Here is a 24,350-nt window from a genome sequence, read left to right as displayed (position 1 = left end):
TGTGCATTCCATGCTCTGTATCCTGCTTAAGATCCAATGCTTTCATTTAAAGTTTCCATCCTGTTTTGAATCTGAACTCTTATCAGAGCTATTAGGTAACAAAACGAGACATCATTAATAAGACAGGAGATACCAACCTCTGAGATGGCTTTTCGGACAGCACTCCAATGAGAATCGGTTCTAGGGAGAAACGGTAGCTAGGTGAGTATACAGAAAGGTTATGCCTATTCGCTCAATTAGTGAATTTCATTAATCAAAGAACAAAGTATATAATTGTAACTTCTGAAAACCTAAAAGAGTCTACCTGAAACTAAGCATAATATCATGTGCTAACAATAATCACCAAGTTAAAGTTGTAATGATCTTAAGCAAACAGTAATATGAAAAGCCCTGCTCCCAAACTATAAGCTGTTTCCATTTCAATAAATTCTTGAATTACTTATAATAGTAAAAATAAACAAAATGTTCCCTAAACCTACTTTGATGTCCCCTCACACCTTTTTACCTTTGTGTAACTTCTGTTCCTTCTGCCGTTTCACCCCCTACCTCTAGGTCTTCTTCAGTGCCTTCTTCACTAGACTCCTGGCCTTCTTCTTTATTATAGGGCTGAAAAATTATTGAAATATGAAGGACTTTTTACCTAATGCAAAAATCAACCAATAAACGTACTTTCAAAAAGGCTCAAGTGTAGATAGGGATTTAGTATATGATGGGCATATAAAAAATCAGTGGAAAAAGATTTCAATACATGGTTGATAATGTCACTATATGAAAAAATTACAATGACAGAGGTAGAGAACAAGTTTAATAAAAATAAATGCCAGATGGGACTTATTCAAATGAAAAAAAAGAAGAAGCAAAGACAAAAAAGCAAAAAGAACTATAGAAGTGTTAGAAGAAAATAATCTTTTTTTTTTTCTTTTTTTTGGCCACACCACATGGCATGTGGATTTTAGTTCCCAAACCAGGGATCAAACCCGCGCGCCCTGCAGTGGAAGTGTGGAGTCTTAACCACTGGACCTCCAGGGAAGTCCCCGAAGAAAATAATCTTGAGATTCGAAAGCCCTTTCCAGTCTTGATACCAAAACCATGGAACTTTGATTTAACTACATAAAAAATAAAACATGGCTGAAAGTCAACCAAGAAGATATCTGCCACAAGTTTCTAAGGGTTGATATCCTCATTATCAAGATATTACAAAAACTCTTATAAATCAATACAATGTTCCAAAACCCTTAGAAAAATGAACTGAAAAGGCAATTTACAAGGAAGAAATAGAAATGGTCATAAAGCAAATGAAATCATGCTCAACCTCACTAGCAGTACAATAAGTGCAAATAAAGAACAATAATGAGCTTTTTGGGGTTTTTTTTTGGTCTATCACAATGGCAAAAAGATTGATGACAACCATCACTGGCAAATGTGTAGACAAGCAAGCACTCTCGGCTGCTGGAGATGGGAGTCCAAATAGGCATAACTTTGCTAAAAGGAAAAATGGCAAATTCAATCAAAATACAAAGGTGTAAACCCTTTGCACCAGCAATGAGCATTTAGGAATTTATTTAAGGGGAATAACCAGACAGTCTACAAGGTATATGTGCAGACTGATCACAACACAGGGTCTTCTTTTCTAACAGCATCCCTGAATATAGCAATGAATCAGCTAAAAGACTACATTTTCCAAGCCCTCCTTGCAGCTAGGTGTTGTCAAGAAACTAAATTCTGGCCAAGGAGATATAACTGGAAGCTTTTTGTGTAACTTCCAAGAAACCTTTAAAAGACGGCAACTCATGCCTTTTGACTTCTTCTTCCCCTTTCCTCTTTCACTGCTTGGAATTGTTAATAACGAAAGATCTAGCAGCCAACCTAAGCTAAAGAGATAACAACCCTAGGAAAAGCTGGTCGCACCTACCCACAGGGTAAAATATTAGATAGGGCCTTACCATTCCTTGATTGCCCATCTCCACACTTCCTCCACACACAAGAGAAATATGCTCCTACCTTATTTAGGCCACTATTTTGGAGCTCTTCTGTAACTCAGAGCGGAAGCTAATCTTACCTTCTTTGCAATGTCATTTATAGTTATTATAGGTTGGAAACCTAAATGTCCATCTAAATGAGACTGGAATACTATGCTACCATTGAAACAGATGACCCAGAACTGAGCTGGGCAATAGGGCAGGCACTCACCACCTGTGCCTACTGACACTTGAAATGTGACCAGTCTAAACTGAGATGTGCTATTTAAGTGTAAAATACACAGTAGAATTTGAAGACTTAGCATTAAAAAAAAAAGAAAGGATTTTAAAATATTGATTATATGTTGAAATGAGATAATGTTTAATATACTGGATAAAATAAATTATTAAAAATAATGCCACCAGGCTTCCCTGGTGGCGCAGTGGTTAAGAATCCGCCTGCCAATGCAGGGGACACGGGTTCGAGTCCTGGTCCGGGAAGATCCCACATACCGTGAAGCAACTAAGCTCGTGCGCCACAACTACTGAGCCTGCGCTCTAGAGCCCGCAAGCCACAACTACTGAGCCCGTGTGCCACAACTACTGGAGCCTGCGCGCCTAGAGCCCGTGCTCCGCAACAAGAGAAGCCACCGCAATGAGAAGCCCGCACACTGCAATGAAGAGTAGCCCCCGCTCACCACAACTAAAGAAAGCCTGCGCGCAGCAATGAAGACCCAACACAGCCAAAAATAAACAAATTAATGTTTTAAAAAATTAATAATGTCACCTGTTTCCGTTTACTTTAAAAAAATGTGTGTGGTATAATAAAAATACACATTTGGTCTTTACGCCCAGTCCTTGGCACAGAGTTCCTAAAATTCTTAGAATTTCCTGAGTAACGGGAGTGTCTTTTGTTATTCATAACAAGCCCCTTTCAAACATACTTGAGTTTATGCTCATGAGGTCATGGCTTGGGGAGGGGTGGGTGCTGGTGGCCAGAGGAACCAGTGATTAGAAGGTGGAAACTTTTGGTGCCACTCACCCCCTCACTTTCAGGGAGGGAAAAGGAGCTAGAGATTGAATTTAATCACCGATGACCAATGATTCGATCAATCGTGTCTATGTAATGAAACCTCCAAAAAACCCCTGAAAGACAGTGTTTAGGGAGCTTCTGGGTTGGCCATCACTTGAAGTGCTGGCAGGGTGGCTCCAGGAGCACATGGAAGAACCAGGTCCCACTCCCTCCCTCTCCCAATACCTTGTCCTGTGCACCTCTTCCATTTGGCTGTTCCTGAACTATATCCTTTATAATGAACTGGGAAGCAAAAGTGAGGTGTTTCCTGAGATCTGTGGGTCCCTCTAGCAAATGATTGAACCTGAGGAAAGGTGTGGGAACTTCCAAGTTTAGAGCCGGTCACTCAGAAGCACAGCTAGCCCTGGGGACTTGCGACTGGCATCTGAAGTGGGGCAGTCTTGCGGGACTGAGCCCTTACCTTGTGGAGGTCTGTGCTAACTCCAGGAGCTAGTGTCAGAACTGAACTGAATTGTGGATACCTGGTTGGTTTCAAAGAATCAGTGTGGAAAAACAACATGTATTTGGTGTCAGAAAAGAAACACACAGTTGGTGTTGGAAGTGGTGTGAAGAAAAACAAGACAGCTCAGTGTCGTTACTATAAAATTTTAAATTATACTTGTGGTTCGCATTATATTTCTATTGGACAGCACTGATCTATATATATTGGCACAGAAAATGACCATGCTATGTTATGAAATGTGAAAGAAATAGGCCATAAACATGCATATATATATGTCCACATCTTAGTAAAGGATCATATATTTTTGGAAGTTAACACAAAGTTAACTGTGGTTTTGTCTCACAACAAATAATAAATACCTATTAATTTTTATGATCAACATTAACCCACAGAACATCTTCATTGTGGGATAACATTCTAGGGCTCAGCTACATAAGAGCACTTCACAGGTCCCCAGAACTATAACACACAGTGTTTTTCCCATACTCTGTCCCTCTAAAATTGAGGCAAATTCTATATCTTAACTCATTCACTAGTCAATTGATCAAAGACTATATCTTAGTGTTTTCTTATAAATGAAAAAATGTCTGGAAGAAGAAAAAGGAAAGAATAAACAAAAAAGACTAACCTCCAAGTACGTTCTGGGAATAAGACCTTTGTTTCCTTTGGCATTCTTAGCCATCCACCAACCATCAGGGTTTTTTTCAATTATAAGGAGAATTTCCCCTTTCTTAAAGAAAATAAAAGTAAAAATATTTTAATTAAAATTTACCCCTAAATTCAGAATTATCAACATGAAAACTATTTTCAAAAACAGAAGAGCGTCTACTCTTTTTACCATTTTACTACCAGGTAACTTTGATAACAGAATTTTGCCTGACTACCGCTTGCAAATCTTAATTATCACTTATTTTATTTAAACAGATTGAGTCTTTAAAAAGTTAATATCAGGAATATCTAATCCAGGGATACAGGTAGAGTTTTCTAACTATGTTAGGTACGAAAATTTATCCTTCGGTTAGCTTCCAGTCTGTTTCTACTACCTTAAATGTAAGGTCTCCGACTTGCTGAGCTGTAAAATCTCCAACAGCAATGTATTCTCCACTTGTGGCCTCTTCATCATCATCATCATCATCATCATCATCATCTTCTTCTTCTTCTTCTTCTTCTTCTTCATCTTCTTCAGCAGAATTGTCATCATCCTCTCCTTCAGTAAGCGCCCCAGTTCTGCAAAAAATAATTCTTTGACAAGGGTCACCTGCAATAACGTATAAGAACAGATCCAGATTGAGTACGAATATAACTTCTACATATAGAACTGGCCTATATTTGGAAGTGGCAAATAAAGGGAATAAAGGGAAAGTGCAACTAACAGTTTCTACCATCTAGCAAAGAATATATGACCGAGGAACTGAGAGTGATGAGGAGTTAATATATCTGAGGAACGTATGTGACCTGGTGAAGCATGTGCTGGACTTGAGGCCAAGAGACTTGCACTGAAATCTTGGATTCATCCATTCAGCAGATGCTGCTTGAGCATTATTGTACAGTGATGAGAGCACGGGCTCTGAGTTTAAGTTCTGGTTCTATCTCCTTCTCATTGAGTGACCTTGGATAGGTTTCTTTTAATCTCCCCATTTCTCATTGGTAAAGTGGAGATAATAATAGAACCTGCCTCATAAGGTCATCATGAAGATGAGAGGAGTTACAAACTTGCAAAGTGTTTACAACAGTGTCTGCAGGCTTTCAATAAAAGTCGGCGATGATGATGATGATGATGATGATGATGATGATGATATATGTCAGGTTCCATGTCAGACACAGTAGATACAGAGATAAATGAGACACAATTCCCTGTCCTCAAGGAGGACAATGAAACAATCTATCAGACGGATAAGTACTATATAGTTCAACAGATACTGCAATAGAGGTAAACACAGGATACCAAGGAAGCACACAAGAGGGACACCTAACCTCGACTGCATGGGTGGGGATCAGAAAGGCTTAGAATTAGGTCTTGAGGGATGAGTTGGAATTAATCAGGAAAAAGGGGAGTAGAAAGGTAAGGAAGGGAGTGGAGGAAGGAGGCTCAAGATCAGGGAACTTCAAGTAGCTCGTGAGTGGTAGGACGAGGCTTGGGAGAAATAAGCAAGAGATGAGATTGAAATGAGGTGAGCAGAACGCAGCCCATGTGAGCTTTATCTCTAAAGGTATTCCCTAAAAATGAAGGGAAAGGCATGATCTGATCTGCACTTCAGGAAGATGATCAGGTGTCACGTGGGCAAGAGATTGGAAGAAGGGCTAAAGACAAAGATGGCTGTTAAAAGTGAGACATGAAACAGTTTAAACTAAGAATTAGGGATGAAGAGAAAGGTGTTTGGGAAAGATACTGAGGAGGGAAGAGAGAGGAGCTAAAATACTAGCTTGGATAAGTCGTTAAGTCTCCCTGAGCTTTATTTATTCATTCAACATGCAGCATTTACTGGGCACCTACTGTGTGACAGACACTATGTGCTAGGGGTGTAACACTGAACAAAACAGAGGTCTTTGCTCTCCTAACGCTTACATTAGAGAAGCTTATCTTTAAAATGGGATAACAGGGGCTACCCTGGTGGTGCAGTGGTTGAGAGGCCGCCTGCCAATGCAGGGGACGCGGGTTCGAGCCCTGGTCCGGGAAGATCCCACATGCCATGGAGCAACTAAGCCCGTTCGCCACAACTACTGAGCCTGTGCTCTAGAGCCCGTGCTCCACAACAAGAGAAGCCACCGCAATGAGAAACCCACGCACTGCAACGAAGAGTAACCCCCACTTGCCACAACTAGAGAAAGCCCGCATGCAGCAACGAAGAGCCAACACAGCCAAAAATAAATAAATGAAATAAATTTTAAAAAATAAAAAATAAAAAAATAAAATGGGATAACAATACTTTGATGCAAATGGACATTGCTAACCATAAAACTAGCCAAATAGACCCAAATGGCTCTTCTTTATTATGCTAATACAGTAAATTTCAATTAGTGATTTTTCAATGTTAAATTCACCTTGCATTCTAGAATAAATCCCACTTAGTCATGATGTACTGTCATTTTTATATGCCCTGGATTCTATTTGCTAATATTTTATATTGAGTTTGTGCATTCATTCATGAAGGCCTTGTATTTTTCTTATAATACTCATCAGGTTTTGATATTGAAGTTATCTAGCACTCATGAAATGATTTGGGAAATGTTTCTTTTTCAATTCTCTAGAAAGATTCTATAATAGTGGTATTATTTCTTACTTAAATGCAGAAATTTATCAGTGAAGCAACCTGAGGGTTTATTCTGTGGAAAGGTTTTAATTATATATTCAACTTTAGTAGATATTTTGGTAGTATTATTAAGATTTTTCTATTTATCTTGTGTAAATTGAGTACATTTTATTTTTCAAGGAACTTATTTTATCTAAATTTTCAAATTTATTGGCATTAAGATGTTCATAGTATCTTCATAGTATCTTTTTAATTTCTGTAGACTCTGTAGTGATTAGTTTTCTTCCCCGTTTTATTGTTGCTGTTTTCCTTCTCTTTCTCTTTTCTTAATCAGTCTTGCTTGGAATTTACCCATTTAATTAACTTTTCCAAAGAACCAACTATTGGTTTATTGATTTTATCTACTGTATGTCTGTTTATTATTTACTGTCTTCTGCTCTTTATTATTTCCTTACTTCTATTTTTCTTGGGTTTAATTTGTTATTCTTCTTCTGGCTTCTTAGGTTGGAAACTTCAGTAATTAATTTTCAACTTTTCTAAACTATGCACTTAAAGTCATAAATTTCCCTCTAAACGCTGCTTTAGCTGCAGCCCACAGTTGTATTTTATTATCATTCAAAATATTTTAAGATTTCCATTGTAATATTTTCTTTGACCCCTAGGTTACATAGAAGTATGTGACTTAATTTGCAAACATTTGGAGATTTTTAGTTATTTTTCTGTCATTTGAGTTTTTAAAAAAATTGATATATAATTGACATATACCATTGTATTAGTTTTAGATTGTCACTGAGTTTTAATGTAATTCCAAGTCATCAGACTACACATTACATGATTTCAGTCCTTTGACATTTGTTGACAATTGGTTTATGGTCCATTATGATTCATTTTGGTTAACATTACACATGCACTTGGAAGAGAGGTGTATTATCTAGTTGGATACAGCATTCTACAAACATATTTTTAATTAGGTAAAGGTGGTTAAGGTTTGTGGATTATATAGCTCTCCTTCAGTGCTAACAATTTTTACTTTATACATTGCAAAGCTATGTTATGAGGTGTCTACACATTAGGGATAATTTTTTTCTATTGAATTTATTATTATAAGATATATTATTATTTATTTTATAAGATTATTATTATTTTATTATTATAAGATATATTTTTATTTTTTATTATTATAAGGTGTATTATTTTTTTATTATTTATAAAAAATTATTATTATTATAAGATGTATTTATCTATTAAATTACTTTTGACCTTAAAGTCTTCTCTGCCTGATACTACTATAGCTGCATCACCTTTGTTTTGCTCAGGGTTAACATGGAATACCTTTTTCCAATCTTTTACTTGTAACCTACCTATGCTGTTTTAAATGGCCCCCAAACATACTGCTGAAATGCTGTGTAGTGTTCCCAAGCACAAGAAGGCTGTGATGTGCCCTAATGGAGAAAATAAGTGTGTTAAGATTTCTTAAGGCATGAATTATAGGGTTGTTGGCTGTATAACAATCCAAATAATCCAAATAATTTTCTTTTTACACATCAACACTGACATTAAAGGCATGGTCCTTATTTTCTTTTTTTAAAATTTTTAAATATATTTATTTATTTATTTATTTTTGGCTATGTTGGGTCTTTGTTGCTGCTCGTGGGCTTTCTCTAGTTGTGGCAAGCGGGGGCTACTCTTCGTTGTAGTGCGCGGGCTTCTCATTGCAGCGGCTTCTCTTGTTGCGGAGCACAGGCTCTAGGCATGCAGGCTTCAGTAGTTGTGGCACGCGGGCTCAGTAGTTGTGGCTCGTGGGCTCTAGAGCACAGGCTCAGTAGTTGTGGCACACGGGCTTAGTTGCTCCGTGGCATGTGGGATCTTCCCAGACCAGGGCTTGAACCCGTGTCCCCTGCATTGGCAGGCGGATTCTTAACCACTGCACCACCAGGGAAGCCCGATCCTTATTTTCTAACATCTGTTTATTTAGCTTTTCCGATCTCTGTTTTATTTCCCCAGCTAGCTTATAAATTACCTGAGAGCAGAGATTATGGCTTCTACTTCTTTACATCTCTCATGGGATCTCACACTTTCTACTATACACAATAAATAAATGTTGACTAATTGTACTGTTACTGCCATTTGTTTTTATCTATATATGACTTTATTCTGAGTCAAACATTAAAGCTGCTGGCGACATAATATCTGAAAGAAAGAAAGGAAGGAAGGGAGCATACTCAGCGACATTTTCTCTACTTATGGACACAGCAAGTTCCTGCAGTTGGTGGGTAAGCTTATCCAAAAGATTGTGTTCCTCCTCTTTCTTCTGATTGTAACTCCCAACAGGGGCAGGTTCATCAGCCTATGAGAGAATATAAGTCTATTTCACTAAAAAAATAAAAATAAAAATTTCAGTTTCCGATTACATTTATTTTAAAAGTAAAAAACTCCAATAAGTGCTAAAAGACAAAGCAAATATTGATATGAGACTACGCCTACCTTAGAGAAATAAGTTTAAAAGAAATGTAGATTATTATGTTGGAATGCAAACCACATGACAAAATAAAAGTATACCTCCTGTTTTTTTGTTTTGTTTTCTTGCTTGGTATGGCAGCCCCTCTATAGTCAGTAAGGGACAGGTTCCAGACAGAGGACCGGCTTTGGAGTCAAAAACACAAGTGCCAAGTCCAAGTTCTGCCACTTACTGGCAGTGAGACTGGGAAAGCTGCTTCACCTTTGGAAGCCTCAGTTTCCTCATTTGTGAAACAGGAATAGTTAGGTTTTCAAATTTAGGGTCAGTCTGCCTCCGGAATTACAGTTTTGTGTCACTGGAGAAATGCAGAAGAGACACTCAGTGACCACTTGTCTCAGACGCAGTAAAGGAGATTCACATGCAGGCAGGCAGATGACTTTCAAATGCCTTCCACCCTAAATGCTCTGTGAGTCTCTGGCTCGGACACCTAGCTGAAGCTCAGGCTCATATTAAAAGAGGAAATCCTGATGGGAACTGCCCAGAGTAAATTCTAGTTTGCCCTGTTTCTGCAGAGTCACCAATATCAGGGCTGCCATGTGATATAAGAAGTTTCTCTACCACTTACCCTCAGGGCCAGATTATGTACTCTCCCCACAATGTAATTAAAATGAAATAATTCTAAACTGTAAAACACAAAACTTACTCAATGCAAAAATAAAAATAGCTCCTTCCGGGTTTTTCCGAGTCCTCAATGCTGGGTGAGTTCATTAAAGCTGAACTTTTACCAGGATTTGGAGCCCTGGCTTTTCTGCTCCCAAGCACATTCAGTAAGCCCATCGGGCAGGTCAGCACTGACCACAGTTACACTTCATAACTTACGTGAACCCAGGAACTTACCCCCTCTAATGAACTTCCACTTAACAAAATATTTGGGTAAAAACAGAATTTTTTTAACATGATTAACCGTAATACTTACTTTGCTTAATTTTTGAAGAGCATTTTTATTTTCATCTATTGCCTGTTTTAATTGGATACATCTAAATTTTAAAAAAGAAACAAAATATTGATTTTTTAATTGTCAGAACGAAAAGCTATTTTATAAAATCATACATAAGTCTTTAAGCAGGTAAGGCAATTTCTTTTTTTTTTTTAAAGCAAGCATCCCTTTAAAAAAAATTAATTAATTAATTTTTGGCTGTGTTGGGTCTTGGTTTCTGTGCGAGGGCTTTCTCTAGTTGTGGCGAGCGGGGGCCACTCTTCATCACGGTGTGCAGGCCTCTCACTGTCGCGGCCTCTCTTGTTGCGGAGCACAGGCTCCAGACGCGCAGGCTCAGCAGTTGTGGCTCACGGGCCTAGTTGCTCCGCGGCATGTGGGATCTTCCTAGACCAGGGCTCGAACCCGTATCCCCTGCATTGGCAGGCAGACTCTCAGCCACTGCACCACTAGGGAAGCCCAGGTAAGGCAATTTCTATTACATGAATGATGTTTAAAAATTCACATGTAAATGCCTTTCCATTCATTAGCTTGGGTGATGCTCATAGTCAAGATCTCAGGTATGAGGTATGATAACCAGAACTCAGAAAACTTCAGTGACTCTGGTCTTCAGTTTCCTATCTCTAAACTAAGGAAAGCACTGGACTTTAAAAATGCTTCTCCAGCTATAAAATTCCATAAACCTAGGATGCAACCAAGACGACAAAACTAATAATGATAATAACAGCTAAAATTTATTTTTTGCGTCACAAATACTGCTAAGCAGTTTACAAGCATCACCTCATTTGAGTCTCATAACAACCCTCACTCCAGTTGAAGAAAGTGAGGTTCTGAAAAGGGACCAGAGCTAGTCAGAGGGAGAGTAGCCATGTGAAGGCAGAGTTTAGGATTCTACAGCTGGCCTCTCCCCACAACAGCACACTCCCCTCGTGAACATGGCCCATCCATATGGGTACAGTGTTTTAGATATTTCATGGACAGCTCATATAATTTGGCTTAAGTCTTAGACACCCAAATTAGAAGTATGAAAATGACCGAGTTTGGGGTTAGTGGAGGCAAACGATTATATATAGAATGGATAAACAACAAGGTCCTAAAGCAAGGCACAGCGAACTATATTCAGTATCCTGAGATAAACCGTAAAGGAAAAGAATATAAAGAAGAATGTATATATAGGTATAACTGAATCACTTTGCTGTACAGCAGAAATTAACACAACACTGTGTTAATTTTAAAAAAAGAGAGAGAAAATTTTAATTTTAAAAAAAGAGACTTCAATTTTAAAAAAAGAGAGAGAAAAAAATGACTGAAAATGGGCTACAGCTAGTTATGAGTTTTCAAAAATCAAATGTTTTCTCCACCAATAACCTGAAAAAGTCATTATTTTTTATGCTGAGTTATTTTGTTTTCTTCCAGAGACTCATAAAATGAAATGAGCAGTGAAAAGGGGGACAAAAATCCTTTGTGAAAGAGGCAGAAAAGAGAAGTAGAAACATCAACCCGCAGCTGACCCTGCTAGTTATCTACCCCAAAGCCCTTCTGCCACCCTCCTCCATGCTGGCATGCTTGGCCTCCCACTGACACGCAAGTGCTCAGCCTCCACTGCAGGTAGGGTGTGTGTATGGCCCAGCACTGGCCAATGATACATAAAAGAAATGTGTTGGGCAGTTCCTCCCATTTTATTCTCCCTGATGGAGCAGGTAAAGAACCATCACCCTTTCTGCTTTTAGGTAATGATGACTGGGGACTTTGTAATGGTATGCAGGGCTGTCACGGACAAGCTGAAGATGACAGAGCAAAATGACAGGAAGGGCTGGTCCTTGAGACCTATATACACAACAGTAGAAGAACCCATGGCAACTCTCTAGAAAAATCAGCTTAGTCCCTCATTCTTAAAAAAAAAAAGATAATCCAAGGACCATTGGGCATAATGAAGAAAACTAGCAACATGGAATATAAAATTTAAGACTAACCAAAAGGAAACAAAAAAAATCTGAGCCCAGAGGAACCAAAGACAACTCAGAGAACAGAAAAGAACTTAAAAAAAAAAAACAACAACTCCCAATCATGGAAGTATTAATGAGATAACCTAAAAACAGGAACACAATGCTAGAAAAAAGAAAAATTAAAGAACAAGGAAAAAGACTTGTAAATTAACAATACAGCTGCTGAAATAAAACATCCACGGAAAAGTTAAAAGAAAAAGTTGGCTGCTCTCGCCTTCTGAGATGGCCCACACTCTGTGGAGTGTGTTTCTCTTTAAATAAATCCACGTCTTACCTATCACTTTGTCTCTCACTGAATTCTTTCTGCAATGAGACATCAAGAACCTGAGCTTCATTAAGTCCTGAAACCAGGTGTGTGATCTCAGTTAAAAGAAGTCCCAAGCTGGATTTTGGCTGGGTCTGAGACCTGGCCCATGGGTTCAAATCCCAACCTGAGTTGCACGGTTTCAGAAGGTTTGAGGAAAAGGAACACTGAGAAAGGCCTGTGCAAGGTCAGGATTGGCTAAGATAAGACTGAATTTAGGGACTTCCCTGGCGGTCCAGTGGTTAGGACTCCGCACTTCTACTGCAGGGGACACGGGTTCGATCCCTGGTCAGGGAATTAAGATCCCACAAGCCAAAAGAAAAAAAAAAAAAAAGGGTCAAGAGAACCTCTCAGGCATAAACAAAGAAACAAAGAAACAAAAACTAGTGGGGAGAGACCTAGAGGAAAATTCCAGGAGGTTCAATACCTGACTCAAAGGTGTTTCAGGAAGAAACAAACAGAAGTAAAAAAATTATCTTTTAGTAAAAGAAACTCTCCCAGAGCCCATGAGAGACAAGAGTTTTCAAACTGAAAAGACCCCTTGAGTGTTGAGAAGAATTCAAACAACACCTCAATACGCCATGACAAAATTTCAAAACACCAAGGCCGAGAAGAAAAGCCTCAAACAGAGATCAAGTACAAAGGAATGACCATGAAACTTGGCAGCATTACTGGGTGTAAAGGAACCAGACAATGTCTTCAAAGGTTTAAGTACAAAAATTGTTTACTCCATATCTACCCAATTCTTAATCAAACGTAAGGGTTGAATGTTGTTTTCAGACATGCAAATATCAGTGTGTATTTTAAAATGACTGTGAGGGGATCTTTTTATACACAGAGAAGACTATTACTTGGGTATAAAAATAATTATTAGCTTATTAAAATAAAATTTAAAAATCTAGTTTTCCCTGGTACTTCAATTCAGCATATAACTCTCATTCTATATTAAAATCTAGTAAAGCAAGGACAATTACCTTCTCTTTTTCTTTCATTATTGTTTGATTAATTCAACTTGAGCTAAATTCCTCAAATAATTAATCCTACTAATGAAGGTAGTTAATTAAATTCCCACATCTTAAAATTGATTTAAATTTTATTTTGCTTTTAAGCACTCTGAATGCCTGACTTAAGCAAAATTTTTTCAAATGTTCTAATGAATCATTTAAACTAGCAGCACAAATCTCACATCCATTTGAATGTTATAAATTCTTTAAATACCCAAAGCATACAGATTATTTTAATGATGTCCTAAACTTAATACAAAAGTAATAATAGTCTAATTTGATTTAGTTCATCATGTCTATGTAATTTTAAACTCTAGTTAATTTTAAACTCTCCCAAGGATTAAAAAGAAAATTCAAAACAAAACAAAAAACAATCATCCATCATGAGAACAGTTTTCCCATCTCAAGAGAGCTAAGGTCACCATCCCAAGCAAGGCAGAATTGCTAATAGACAGAGACTTCTGACAGGTCACAGGATCTGGGGCTACATAGGCCAAGGACTTACCATAATTTGGCCTAAGCCACTGATGTTCACTCTGAGCTGTTTTTATAGTTGCTGTCACAACAGCAAGTCCATAACCTTCAGGCTTAGGTTGTTTGCTCTTAGACCCAAATTATACCATGACATAATTCTTGCATTTGATTCAAATGGACCAAAGGCTGCAACTCCACTGAGACTGTAGTGAAGTTCCTTCTCTTGCTTAACTAAATTCTGCATTTCTTGGACAAGTTTCTAGGAACATACAGCCCACTAAAACTGAATCAAAAAGAGCTAGATAATTTGAACAGACCAATCACTAGAGGTGAAATAGAATCTATAATTTTAAAAACTCCCTGCAAACAAAAGTCCAGGACCAAATGGCTTCACTGGGGAGTTCTACCAAGCATACAAAAAAGAACTATACTGATCCTTCTCAAACTCTTCCAAAAGACTGAAGAGGAGGGAACACTCCCAAAGTCATTCTATGAAACCACCATCACCCTGATACCAAAATGAGACAAGGATAACACCAAAAAAGAAAATTACTGGCCAATATCTTTGACGAATATAGATACAAAAATTCTTAACAAAATATTAGCAAACCGAATCCAACAACACATAAAGAAGATCATACACCACGATCAAGTTGTCAGGGTCACACAGATGGTTCAACATATGCAAATCAATGTGATACACCACAACAACAAAAGAAAAGACAAAAACCACATGATCATCTCAATCGATGCAGGAAAAGCATTTGATAAAATTCAACATTTATTCATGATAAAAACTCTTACCAAGGGGCTTCCCTGGTGGCGCAGTGGTTGGGAGTCCGCCTGCCGATGCAGGGGACACGGGTTCGTGCCCCGGTCTGGGAAGATCCCACATGCCACGGAGCGGTTGGGCCCGTGAGCCATGGCTGCTGAGCCTGTGCGTCTGGAGCCTGTGCTCCGCAATGGGAGAGGCCACAACAATGAGAGGCCCGCGTACTGCAAAAAAGGAAAAAAAAAAAACCTCTTACCAAGGAACTTCCCTGGTGGTGCAGTGGTTAAGAATCTGCCTGCCAATACAGGGGACATGGGTTCGATCCCTGGTCTAGGAAGATCCCACATGCCGCAGAGCAACTAAGCCCATGCACCACAACTACTGAGCCTGAGCTCTAGAACCTGCGAGCCACAACTACTGAGCCTGTGTGCTGCAACTACTGAAGTCTGCGTGCCTAGAGCCCGTGCTCCACAACAGGAGAAGCCACCACAATGAGAAGCCCACGCACTGCAACAAAGAGTAGCCCCTCACTCACCGCAAATAGCGAACGCCCGTGCGCAGCAACGAAGACCCAACGCAGCCAAAAGTAAATAATAAATAAATAAAATTTTTAAAAAACAAAGAAAAACCTCTTACCAAAATGGGTATAGAGGCAACATATCTCAACATAATAAAAGCTACTTATGACAAACCCACAGCCAACATAATGCTCAATGGTGAAAAGCTGACAGCCTTCCCACTAAAATCTGGAACAAGACAAGGATGCCCACTCTCACCACTTCTATTCAACATAGTATTAGAAGTCCTAGCCACAACAATCAGACAAGAGAAAGAAATAAAACGTATCCAGATTGAAAGAGAAGAGGTAAAATTGTCATTATATGCAGATGACATGATATTATATATAGAAAACCTTTAAAGACTCCACACAAAAACTACTAGAACTGATAAAGAAATTCAGCAAGGTAGCAGGATACGAGATTAACATACAGAAATCAGTTGCATTTCTTTACACTAATGATGAAATATCAGAAATGGAAAATGAAAAAATATATATTATATATCAGAAAGGGAAAGTAAAAAAAAAAGTCCCTTTTAAAATCACATCAAAAGGGACTCCCCTGGTGGTGCAGTGGTTAAGAATCTGCCTGCCAATGCAGGGCACACGGGTTCAAGCCCTGGTCCGGGAAGATCCCACATGCCACGGAACAACTAAGTCCATGCGCCACAACTACTGAGCCTGCGCTCTAGAGCCCGTGAGCCACAACTATTCAGCCCACGTGCCACAACTACTGAAGCCCGTGCGCCTAGAGCCCGAACTCTGCAGCAAGAGAAGCCACCGCGATGAGAAGCCTGCGCATTGCAACAAAGAGTAGCCCCCGCTCGCCACAACTAGAGAAAGCCCACGCACACCAACGAAGACCCAACAAGGAAGACCCAATGCAGCCAAAAATAAATAAATAAATTTATTTTTAAAAAATCACATCAAAAAAATAATAAAATACTTAGGAATAAACCTGAGTAAGGAGGTGAAAGACTTATGCTGAGAACTATAAAACACTGATAAAGGAAACTGAAGATGATTCAGAGAAATAGAAAGAATATTATTAATTTGACTGGAAGAATTACTATTGGATTAATTAGATTGGAAGAATTAATATTATTAAAATGACCGTGCTACCCAAAGCAATCTACAGATTTGATGCAATTCCTATCAAATTACCCATGACGTTTTTCACAGAACTAGAACAGGTAATCCTAAAAGGTATATGGAACCATGAAAGACCCAGAATTGCCAAAGCAATCCTGAGGAAAAAGAACAAAGCAGGAGGCTTAACCCTCCCAGACTTCAGACAATACTACAAAGCTACAGTAATCAAAACAGCATGGTACTGGCACAAAAACAGACATATGGGTCAATGGAACAGAATAGAGAGCCCAGAAATAAACCCACACACCTACAGTCAATTAATCTTCAATGAAGGAGGCGAGAATATACAATGGAGAAAAGACAGTCTCTTCAGCAAGCGGTATTGGGAAAGCTGGACAGCTGCGTGTAAATCAATGAAGTTAGAACATACGCTCACAATATACACAAAAATAAACTCAAAATGGCTTAAAGACTTAAATATAAGACATAGAACCACAAAACTCCTGGAAGAGAACATAGGCAAAACATTCTCTGACATAAATTGTAGCAATGTTTTCTTAGGTCAGTCTCCCAAGGCAATAGAAATAAAAACAAAAATAAACAAATGGGACCTAATCAAACTTACAAGCTTTTCCACAGAAAAGGAAACCATAAACAAAACGAAATGACAACCCATGGACTGGGAGAAAATATTTGCAAGTGATGCAACCAACAAGGGCTTAATTTCCAAAATATACATACAGCTCATACAACTCAGTAACAAGAAAACAAACAACCCAATCAAAAAACGGGCAGAAGACCTAAATAGACATTTTTCCAAAGAAGATATACAAATGGCCAATAGGCACATGAAAAGATGTTCAAAATCACTAATTATTAGAGAAATGAAAATCAAAACTACAATGATGTACCACCTCACACTGGTCAGAATGGCCATGATTAAAAAGTCTACAAAAAAACAAATGCTGGAGAGGGTATGGAGAAAAGGGAACCCTCCTACACTGTTGGTGGGAATGTAAATTGGTGCAGCCACTATGGAAAACAGTATGGAGGTTCCTCAAAAAACTAAAAATAAAGCTGCCCTATGATCCAGCAATCCCACTCCTGGGCATATATCCAGACAAAACTCTAATTTGAAAAGATACATGCATCCCTCTGTTCACAGCAGCACTATTTACAATAGCCAAGACATGGAAGCAACCTAAATGTCCATCAACAGATGAATGGATACAGAAGATGTTATATATATATATATATACACACACACACACACACACACACACGCACACACACACACAGTGGAACACTACTCAGCCACAAAAAAGAATGACATACTGCCATTTGCAGCAACATGGATGAACCCAGAGATTATCATATTAAGTAAGTCAGAAAGAGAAAGAAAAATACCATATGATAACACTTATATGTGGAATCTAAAATATGACACAAATGAACTTATCAGTGAAACAGAAACTGACTCACAGCCATAGAGAACAGACTTGTGGTTGCCAAGGGAGGGGTGGGGGTGTGGGGGAGGGATGGATTTGGAGTTTGGGACTAGCAGATGCAAACTATTATGTATAGGATGGATAAACAGCAAGGTCCTACTGCATAGCACAGAGAACTACATTCAATATCCTGTGATAAACCATAATGGAAAGAATATGAAAAAGAACATATATATATATATATATATATATGCACACATACACATATATATGTATAACTGAACCACTTTGCTGTACACCAGAAACTAACACAACATTGTAAGTCAACTATACTTGAATTTAATTAATTAATTAATTATATCTATAAATTCTGCATTTATCTTAAAACATTTTTATTGCCTTCCCACTTTAATGTCTTATAGCTAAGTAATGTTAGACATATTAACTAACCACTGTGAACCTTAATTTTCTCATCTATATTAATGAGTATCTCAAAATGTTATTGTAAAAATTTATTAAGAAAAAGTTTTTAGAGTATGGACCACACTGCTTGGTACACACAGAGTACAAAATAAATGTAAGCTGCCCCTTTTTAACATTTGTAATTCTCTATTTAATCTTATCATTCCAACATTTAGACTAGGTAGACATAGATAATTAGAAGAAATATTGTAAAATACATTTTGGAAAATTTCATTCATTGTTACCTCAATATTACTTCCCATTATTATTTTGTCTTTTTAGAAATGTTATTAATTAAAAAAGGAAATAATTCCTCAATTTCAATGCTGTAAATACTGCTCACTGAAATGTAAGTATAGTCCTTACAAAGCTAACATAATTTCCTATGCTTTACCTTTGGTAAATATCTCGCCTTTTACTGGCTTCTAGAGCTCCTTTCAATCGACTCTCAGAAAGCAAATCATCAACCTACAATAAATGGAGACTGTTTAAAATATATTGTTAAATACCATATAACCTCAGGAAACAAAATTTTAATTCTTTTTTCCCAATATTTTATAATGAATACTTTTAAATATACAATAAAGTTGAAAGAACTTTATAGTGAACATCCAAATACCCACCACCTAGATTCTACCATTAATATTTTACTATACTTTTATGACCCATCTATTCATCAATTCATCTTATTTTTTATGTATTTCAAAGTGAACTACAATCATCAATATATTTCCCCTTAATACACCATGGGTATCACTAACTAGAGTTCAATATTTGGTGTAAAATTTACATACAAATGAAATGCACAAATCTTAAGTATACATTTACTGAGTTTTGGCAAATGCATACACCATGTAATCCAAACCCCTATCAACGTACAGAAAATTACCATTACTCCAGAAAGTATGTACTCGTTTGTGTAATCATTTCACAAGAATGTTTTTGAGATACTTCCATATTGTTGTGTGTATCATTAGTTTATTCCTTCTTATTGCTGAGTAGTATTCATTATATGAATAAACCACAACATTTTTAATCCTCATTCTTATATCTTATATTGTGATTTAGTAATTTCCAAACACTACGTTTAACTTTGCCAACATACCCACAAAAGAGGCACATACATCTTTTGCATTCTATAGATACTGTGGAGAAGATAAAGTGGATGAAAAAAGAGAAATAAAAATTCTCTACTCTTGCCATTTTGCATCTGTCTGTTATTTACAAAATTCACACACATGGTAACAGAGTCGGTCATCACATGCATGACCCAGATGGGCACTTGATCACTTGTCCCATGGATACCAAGTTGGAAATATGTTCCATCTTTTGCTTCAGGTATCTTCCATGGAGCCAGGGAAGAATGAGCTCACACTACCTACAGAGTCCTTCACAGACATGCAGGGTATCAAAAGGCTCCGGAGCCAGTTTGTCTCCGACTTGAATAATCCTGGCAATAGTTTGCTTTGTTACATCTTTGTAATAATGATAATTTTTTTAGTTTACTTCTACATTTCCTGGTTCTCTCAATGTCCCACTAAATTTAAAATTAAATACAAAACCATATTAAGCATCTGGCCAAAGCTTAGCTTAAGTCAATGTCACATCAAGTTTTATTTTTATTTCTACCAGAAGAGTATTCTATTTTGTTGTACCACTATAATTCCAATAGAGTCCATTAAGAAACATTTATCCATCCCATCTTTTGTACTTTTTAAGTGAAAGTCCAAAAGTGGATAAAATATGAGCATTCAGTACATCTCTTACCTGCTAAAGTTTATAAAATAATTCTATTTAGTGGAAACTATTTGGTAATAGATCAAATGAAAAATAAAAAGTAAAATTAGCAAAGTAAAATAGGAATTTCAGAAAATAAATTAACAACCCATTAATTACTACTTACTTTTTTCTTAAAAAAATTTTTTTTTCTTGGCCATGCCACGTGGCCTGTGGGATCCTAGTTCCCCGACCAGGGATTGAACCAGGACCCTCAGCAGTGAAAGCGTGGAGTCCCAACCACTGGACCACCAGGGAATTCCCTTTCTTAATTTTTTTTTAAAGATTTTTTTTTTTAAACGTGGACCATTTTTAAAGTCTTTATTGAATTTGTAACAATATTGCTTCTGGTTTATGTTCTGTTTTTTTGGCCCCCAAGCATGTGGGATCTTAGTTCCCCGACCAGGGGTTGAACCCACACCCCCTGCACTGGAAGGCGAAGTCTTAACAAATGGACCGCCAGGGAAGTCTCCCCACCCCAACCCAAAATTATGAAAATATCAAAAATTATGAAGCGAAACATAATAGTCATTAGTATTCTGCCACATAGAGTTACCATGCTGGCATGTTTCCTCCCATCTTTTTTTCTATGTATATTACATATAAAATTTTTAAACTGAAATACTGTATATTCAATTTTATATTCTTTTTCTAACTTGACATTTTATCACAAATATTTTCCCTAACATGTTAAAATCTCCTTAAAATTTTAATCTCAGTATTATATCCCAACATGTTATTTATCCATTCCCCTACTACTGATCATTTAAGTTGCATCCAGCCTTTTGTATTATAAGTAATACTATGATGAATACCTCCATACCTCAACCTGTGTCTCAATTTTTTATTATTATGTACGGTAAATTCCTGGAAATGTAATTCCCAGCTTAGGAGCATGAATACTTGCTACATCTTGTCAAACCACTTTCCAGAAATGCTGTGCCTTATACTCTGCAGCAGTGTAAGTGCCTGTTTCATCACAGCCTCCCCAATACCGGGTATTGTGATATTTTAAGTGTTTGTTATCTCTTACTTCCTTTGCAATTACTTGATTATCTTTTAAGTTAACTTTTCTCATATTTGTATGTTACTAGTATTTCTCCTTTAGTTCAAGTCCTTTGCTCATTTGTCAGGTCTTATTTTTCTTATATATTAGGACTATTCCTTGACACCTATTTCGCTTGGATTCATGTGAAGCAAAAACACTCAATAGCTCCACTGGATGAGGGATAAAGGAAAGGGGGCATGAAAAGTGGAGGAGAGTGATGTTGGGCGCAGAAGTGGTTGGAATAATTATTGTTAAAAGTTTAGATTTGGAGGTGAGATGGGTTAAGGGAGTTGTTAGGTTGGAGATGGAGCCGTCAGGGTGAGGTGCGGGGGAGGGCAGCACTTAGTCGATGGTCCCGATTTTCTAGCCTCCCCGGGGTTGGGTTGGGAGTGTGAAGGATTAGAATCAGTTTGGTGCTGGGGTCAGTTTGATGCTGGGGGTGGGGTAGGTTACAACTTAGAAAGGGAAGGGGGTTGGGTAGGCTCCCAGGGTTAGGGTGCGACCCAGAGCTCGCCCGTCGCCAGAGCCCAGGTCCCCCACTGGACAGCCAGATGATACCTGCTGCTTCAGCTCCCGATTGCGACGCTGCAGGGACTGGAGGGGATCGCGCTGCCGCCTCGCCAGCATCTTCTTCGCCTTGGCGCGGAGCTCACGCCGGTCGCCAGGGAAACCAAGACGGCGGCACCGGAAGGTGACGCCATCACCGCGCGCCCGCCTCGCAGCCCGACTGCTTGGTGCGGGAAGAGAGTGGGGATGATTCTCCCTCGAGGAAGCCGCTCCGCCAGCCCGCAGGTCCTGAGCTCACTGCTCAGCTACTCACCTTTTTCTCGCCAGTCCCAAAGGATTGGGGTGGAGATGAGGGAGAATGCCCCGCAGCGGCCGAAACTACAAGTCCCATGATACTCAGTACTACCACGACATTCCTCCTGGGGTACTTGGTGTTTTGGCACTTGTTTTCTGACACCAGTTTTTCTAAACTTATCTTAAGACACAATTTAAGCATCTCAATGTCTTAAGTTAACTGCAAGGATAGCTTTCCTATATGGCCTTAATGGGATACGTGGTTCTGGCGCATACTCTCACTTCAAAAAGGCAGTTTAAAATTCTTTGCCACTTGGGATACTGCTGAAGTATCACTTCATTGTAGTTTTGCACATTGTCCATCCTGAGTTCTGGGAGGATGGTGACTCTGCTCTACAGCAATTCTGTGAGCACCTAATTATGAGCCCAATTTTACATCTCTCAGGGAGGTTGTAATAACATTTCCCCAAGTGGGACTCAGTCCTATAAATCCAGTTCCCAAACTCTTTCCACTACACCGAATAAGAATGACGACCTGAGCTCACTTTTCAAAGATGAACCATACTGGTGTGTTCTTCAGTACAACACACAAGGTAATTCCACAGGCCCAACTGCCATGCTATTTGCGATACTTTTTTCTTCAATAAAGAGAAGTGACAAGCTCCCACCGCACTGAATTTTCAGGGTGAACACACCCCCATGTAAGTAACATAACCCAGATTTGGATACAGAATGTGACCAGCACCCTAGTAGTCTTCCCCTCCTTCTAGTCCCTGCCCACCTCCACCCCCTACACCAAAAGTAAACACTATCCCAATCTCTAACTGGAAAAATCTGTCTTGCCTCTTTTTGAACTGAATAATGGAATCACGCAGTGTACTGGCATCTTGTCAGGCTTTCATTCAACCTGTTTGTGCAATGAATCTATATCATTGTGTGGGTTGTAGTTTGTTCATTCTCATTGCTCTCTGATGTTTCCTTGTATGACATACTCTAATATACTTATCCATTCTACTCTTTTTTGTATCTCATCTTTACTTTGAATTAATTTCTCCATCATGGCTCATGATACTTAAAAGTTCACTTAAACAGCCGTAGTTTTTCCATTGAAAATCTAACACCAAATGAGGAAGTAATAAGTACTATAAAGTATTTTTAGATGGATTAATAAATCGTTACTTCTAAGTGATCTTGTTAGAGGTAAGCAAAAAAGAAAAAAACTGCACTAAAGACAACCTGTCATTTATGAAATCCTTATTTATTTTACATGTCTATAAAAATTTTTTTAATCTACCTACTTTATAGGGATTTACATATTTTAAATGGAAAAGTTACAGGGTCATGAAGATGGTACAATTCTATGTTGGTAAAAATAAACAAAATAAACCCCCTACACGTGTACATATGTATGAGGAAGGGTGCAAAAAAGGTTTATTACTCTTGTTCATCTCGGGTGGAAAGATGCTTTGATTTTATACATTTTTGTACACTATTCAGCATGAGAAGTGTTTATTCCTTATGATTCCTGCATCAGTATCATCAATATCACCTGGGTGACTGTTAGAAATGCATATTCTCAGGCCTCACCATAGACCCACAGGATCAGAATCTAAACTTTAACAATACCCCAGTGTTTCATGTGCACCTCCAAGTTTGAGAAATACCACTTAGGTATTCACCACGCTCTAAGGAATGAGATTACTCAGCTAGCTGCCTTCTTTTTCATTAACTTACATTTCTTTTGACTTGTAATGCTCAGTATAGTCACTTTAGCACTAGTCACTGCTTCTGTTGTCATCCCTTGATGACATTACGAAAATCAGAGTAACCTACAAGACCGTTTTGAAGTGAGGTAGCTGAAACCAAAGCAAACCATGGCCATTGTTTCTCCCGAGAACAAGCTATTTCATAAAACTCGTTATGATTTTCTTCCATCAGTGTGTTACAATGTGTATCCACTTTGTGTTACAATGTGTATCCACTTTGTGTTACAATGGTATCCACTTTGTGTTACAATGCGTATCCACTTTGTGTTACAATGCGTATCCACTTTGTGTTACAATGTGTATCAACTTTGTGTTACAATGTGTATCCACTTTGTGTTACAATGTATAGCAACTTTGTACTGCTGTCTCACAGGAGATACTGAAAAAGAATTTAATAGCTTCGGAGAGACTCATAGTGTAGAACTAGTGGTTAACATGGAAAATGTAACATCTCCATGGAAGGCAATAGTTTCAGGGAAAAAAGCAAACACATTTAAGTAGGGCAAGGGGTAGACAGCTAGAGGAGAAACAGTGAGAGGCAATGTCGGGGGGGAATTGTCCACCACAGGGCTGGGAACACATGGGCACAGTGTAAAGAGGCAATAGGCAGAAAATGAGGGGCAGATTGAGTGGTGTAGGGTG

At 38.3% G+C, this 24,350-nt stretch overlaps 1 protein-coding gene across 8 annotated transcripts in view; it reads right to left on the bottom strand.

The window, feature by feature from the left end:
* Positions 1–21,803, bottom strand: part of NPHP1 (nephrocystin 1) — a 59,267-nt gene extending 37,464 nt beyond the window's left edge. For 6 of the 8 annotated variants that reach the window (XM_082642279.1, XM_082642282.1, XM_082642280.1 and 3 more), the window contains exons 1-8: positions 21,700–21,803; positions 18,712–18,785; positions 10,179–10,239; positions 8,967–9,091; positions 4,537–4,735; positions 4,122–4,223; positions 506–606; positions 138–180 (exon numbers count right to left, since the gene is read on the bottom strand). In XM_082642279.1, coding sequence (XP_082498405.1) covers positions 138–180; positions 506–606; positions 4,122–4,223; positions 4,537–4,735; positions 8,967–9,091; positions 10,179–10,239; positions 18,712–18,785; positions 21,700–21,768 — 774 coding nt within the window. In that variant the 5' untranslated portion in view covers positions 21,769–21,803. The remainder of the gene's footprint in view (positions 1–137; positions 181–505; positions 607–4,121; positions 4,224–4,536; positions 4,736–8,966; positions 9,092–10,178; positions 10,240–18,711; positions 18,786–21,699) is intronic. The other 2 variants (XM_082642281.1, XM_082642284.1) reach the window with 1 other exon arrangement.
* Between the last annotated feature and the right edge of the window lie 2,547 nt (positions 21,804–24,350).

The sequence above is a fragment of the Mesoplodon mirus genome, assembly GCF_964341445.2.
Source record: "Mesoplodon mirus genome assembly, chromosome: 14".
Lineage (NCBI taxonomy): Eukaryota > Metazoa > Chordata > Mammalia > Artiodactyla > Ziphiidae > Mesoplodon > Mesoplodon mirus.
This window is presented reverse-complemented; position numbering and strand designations above follow the sequence as displayed.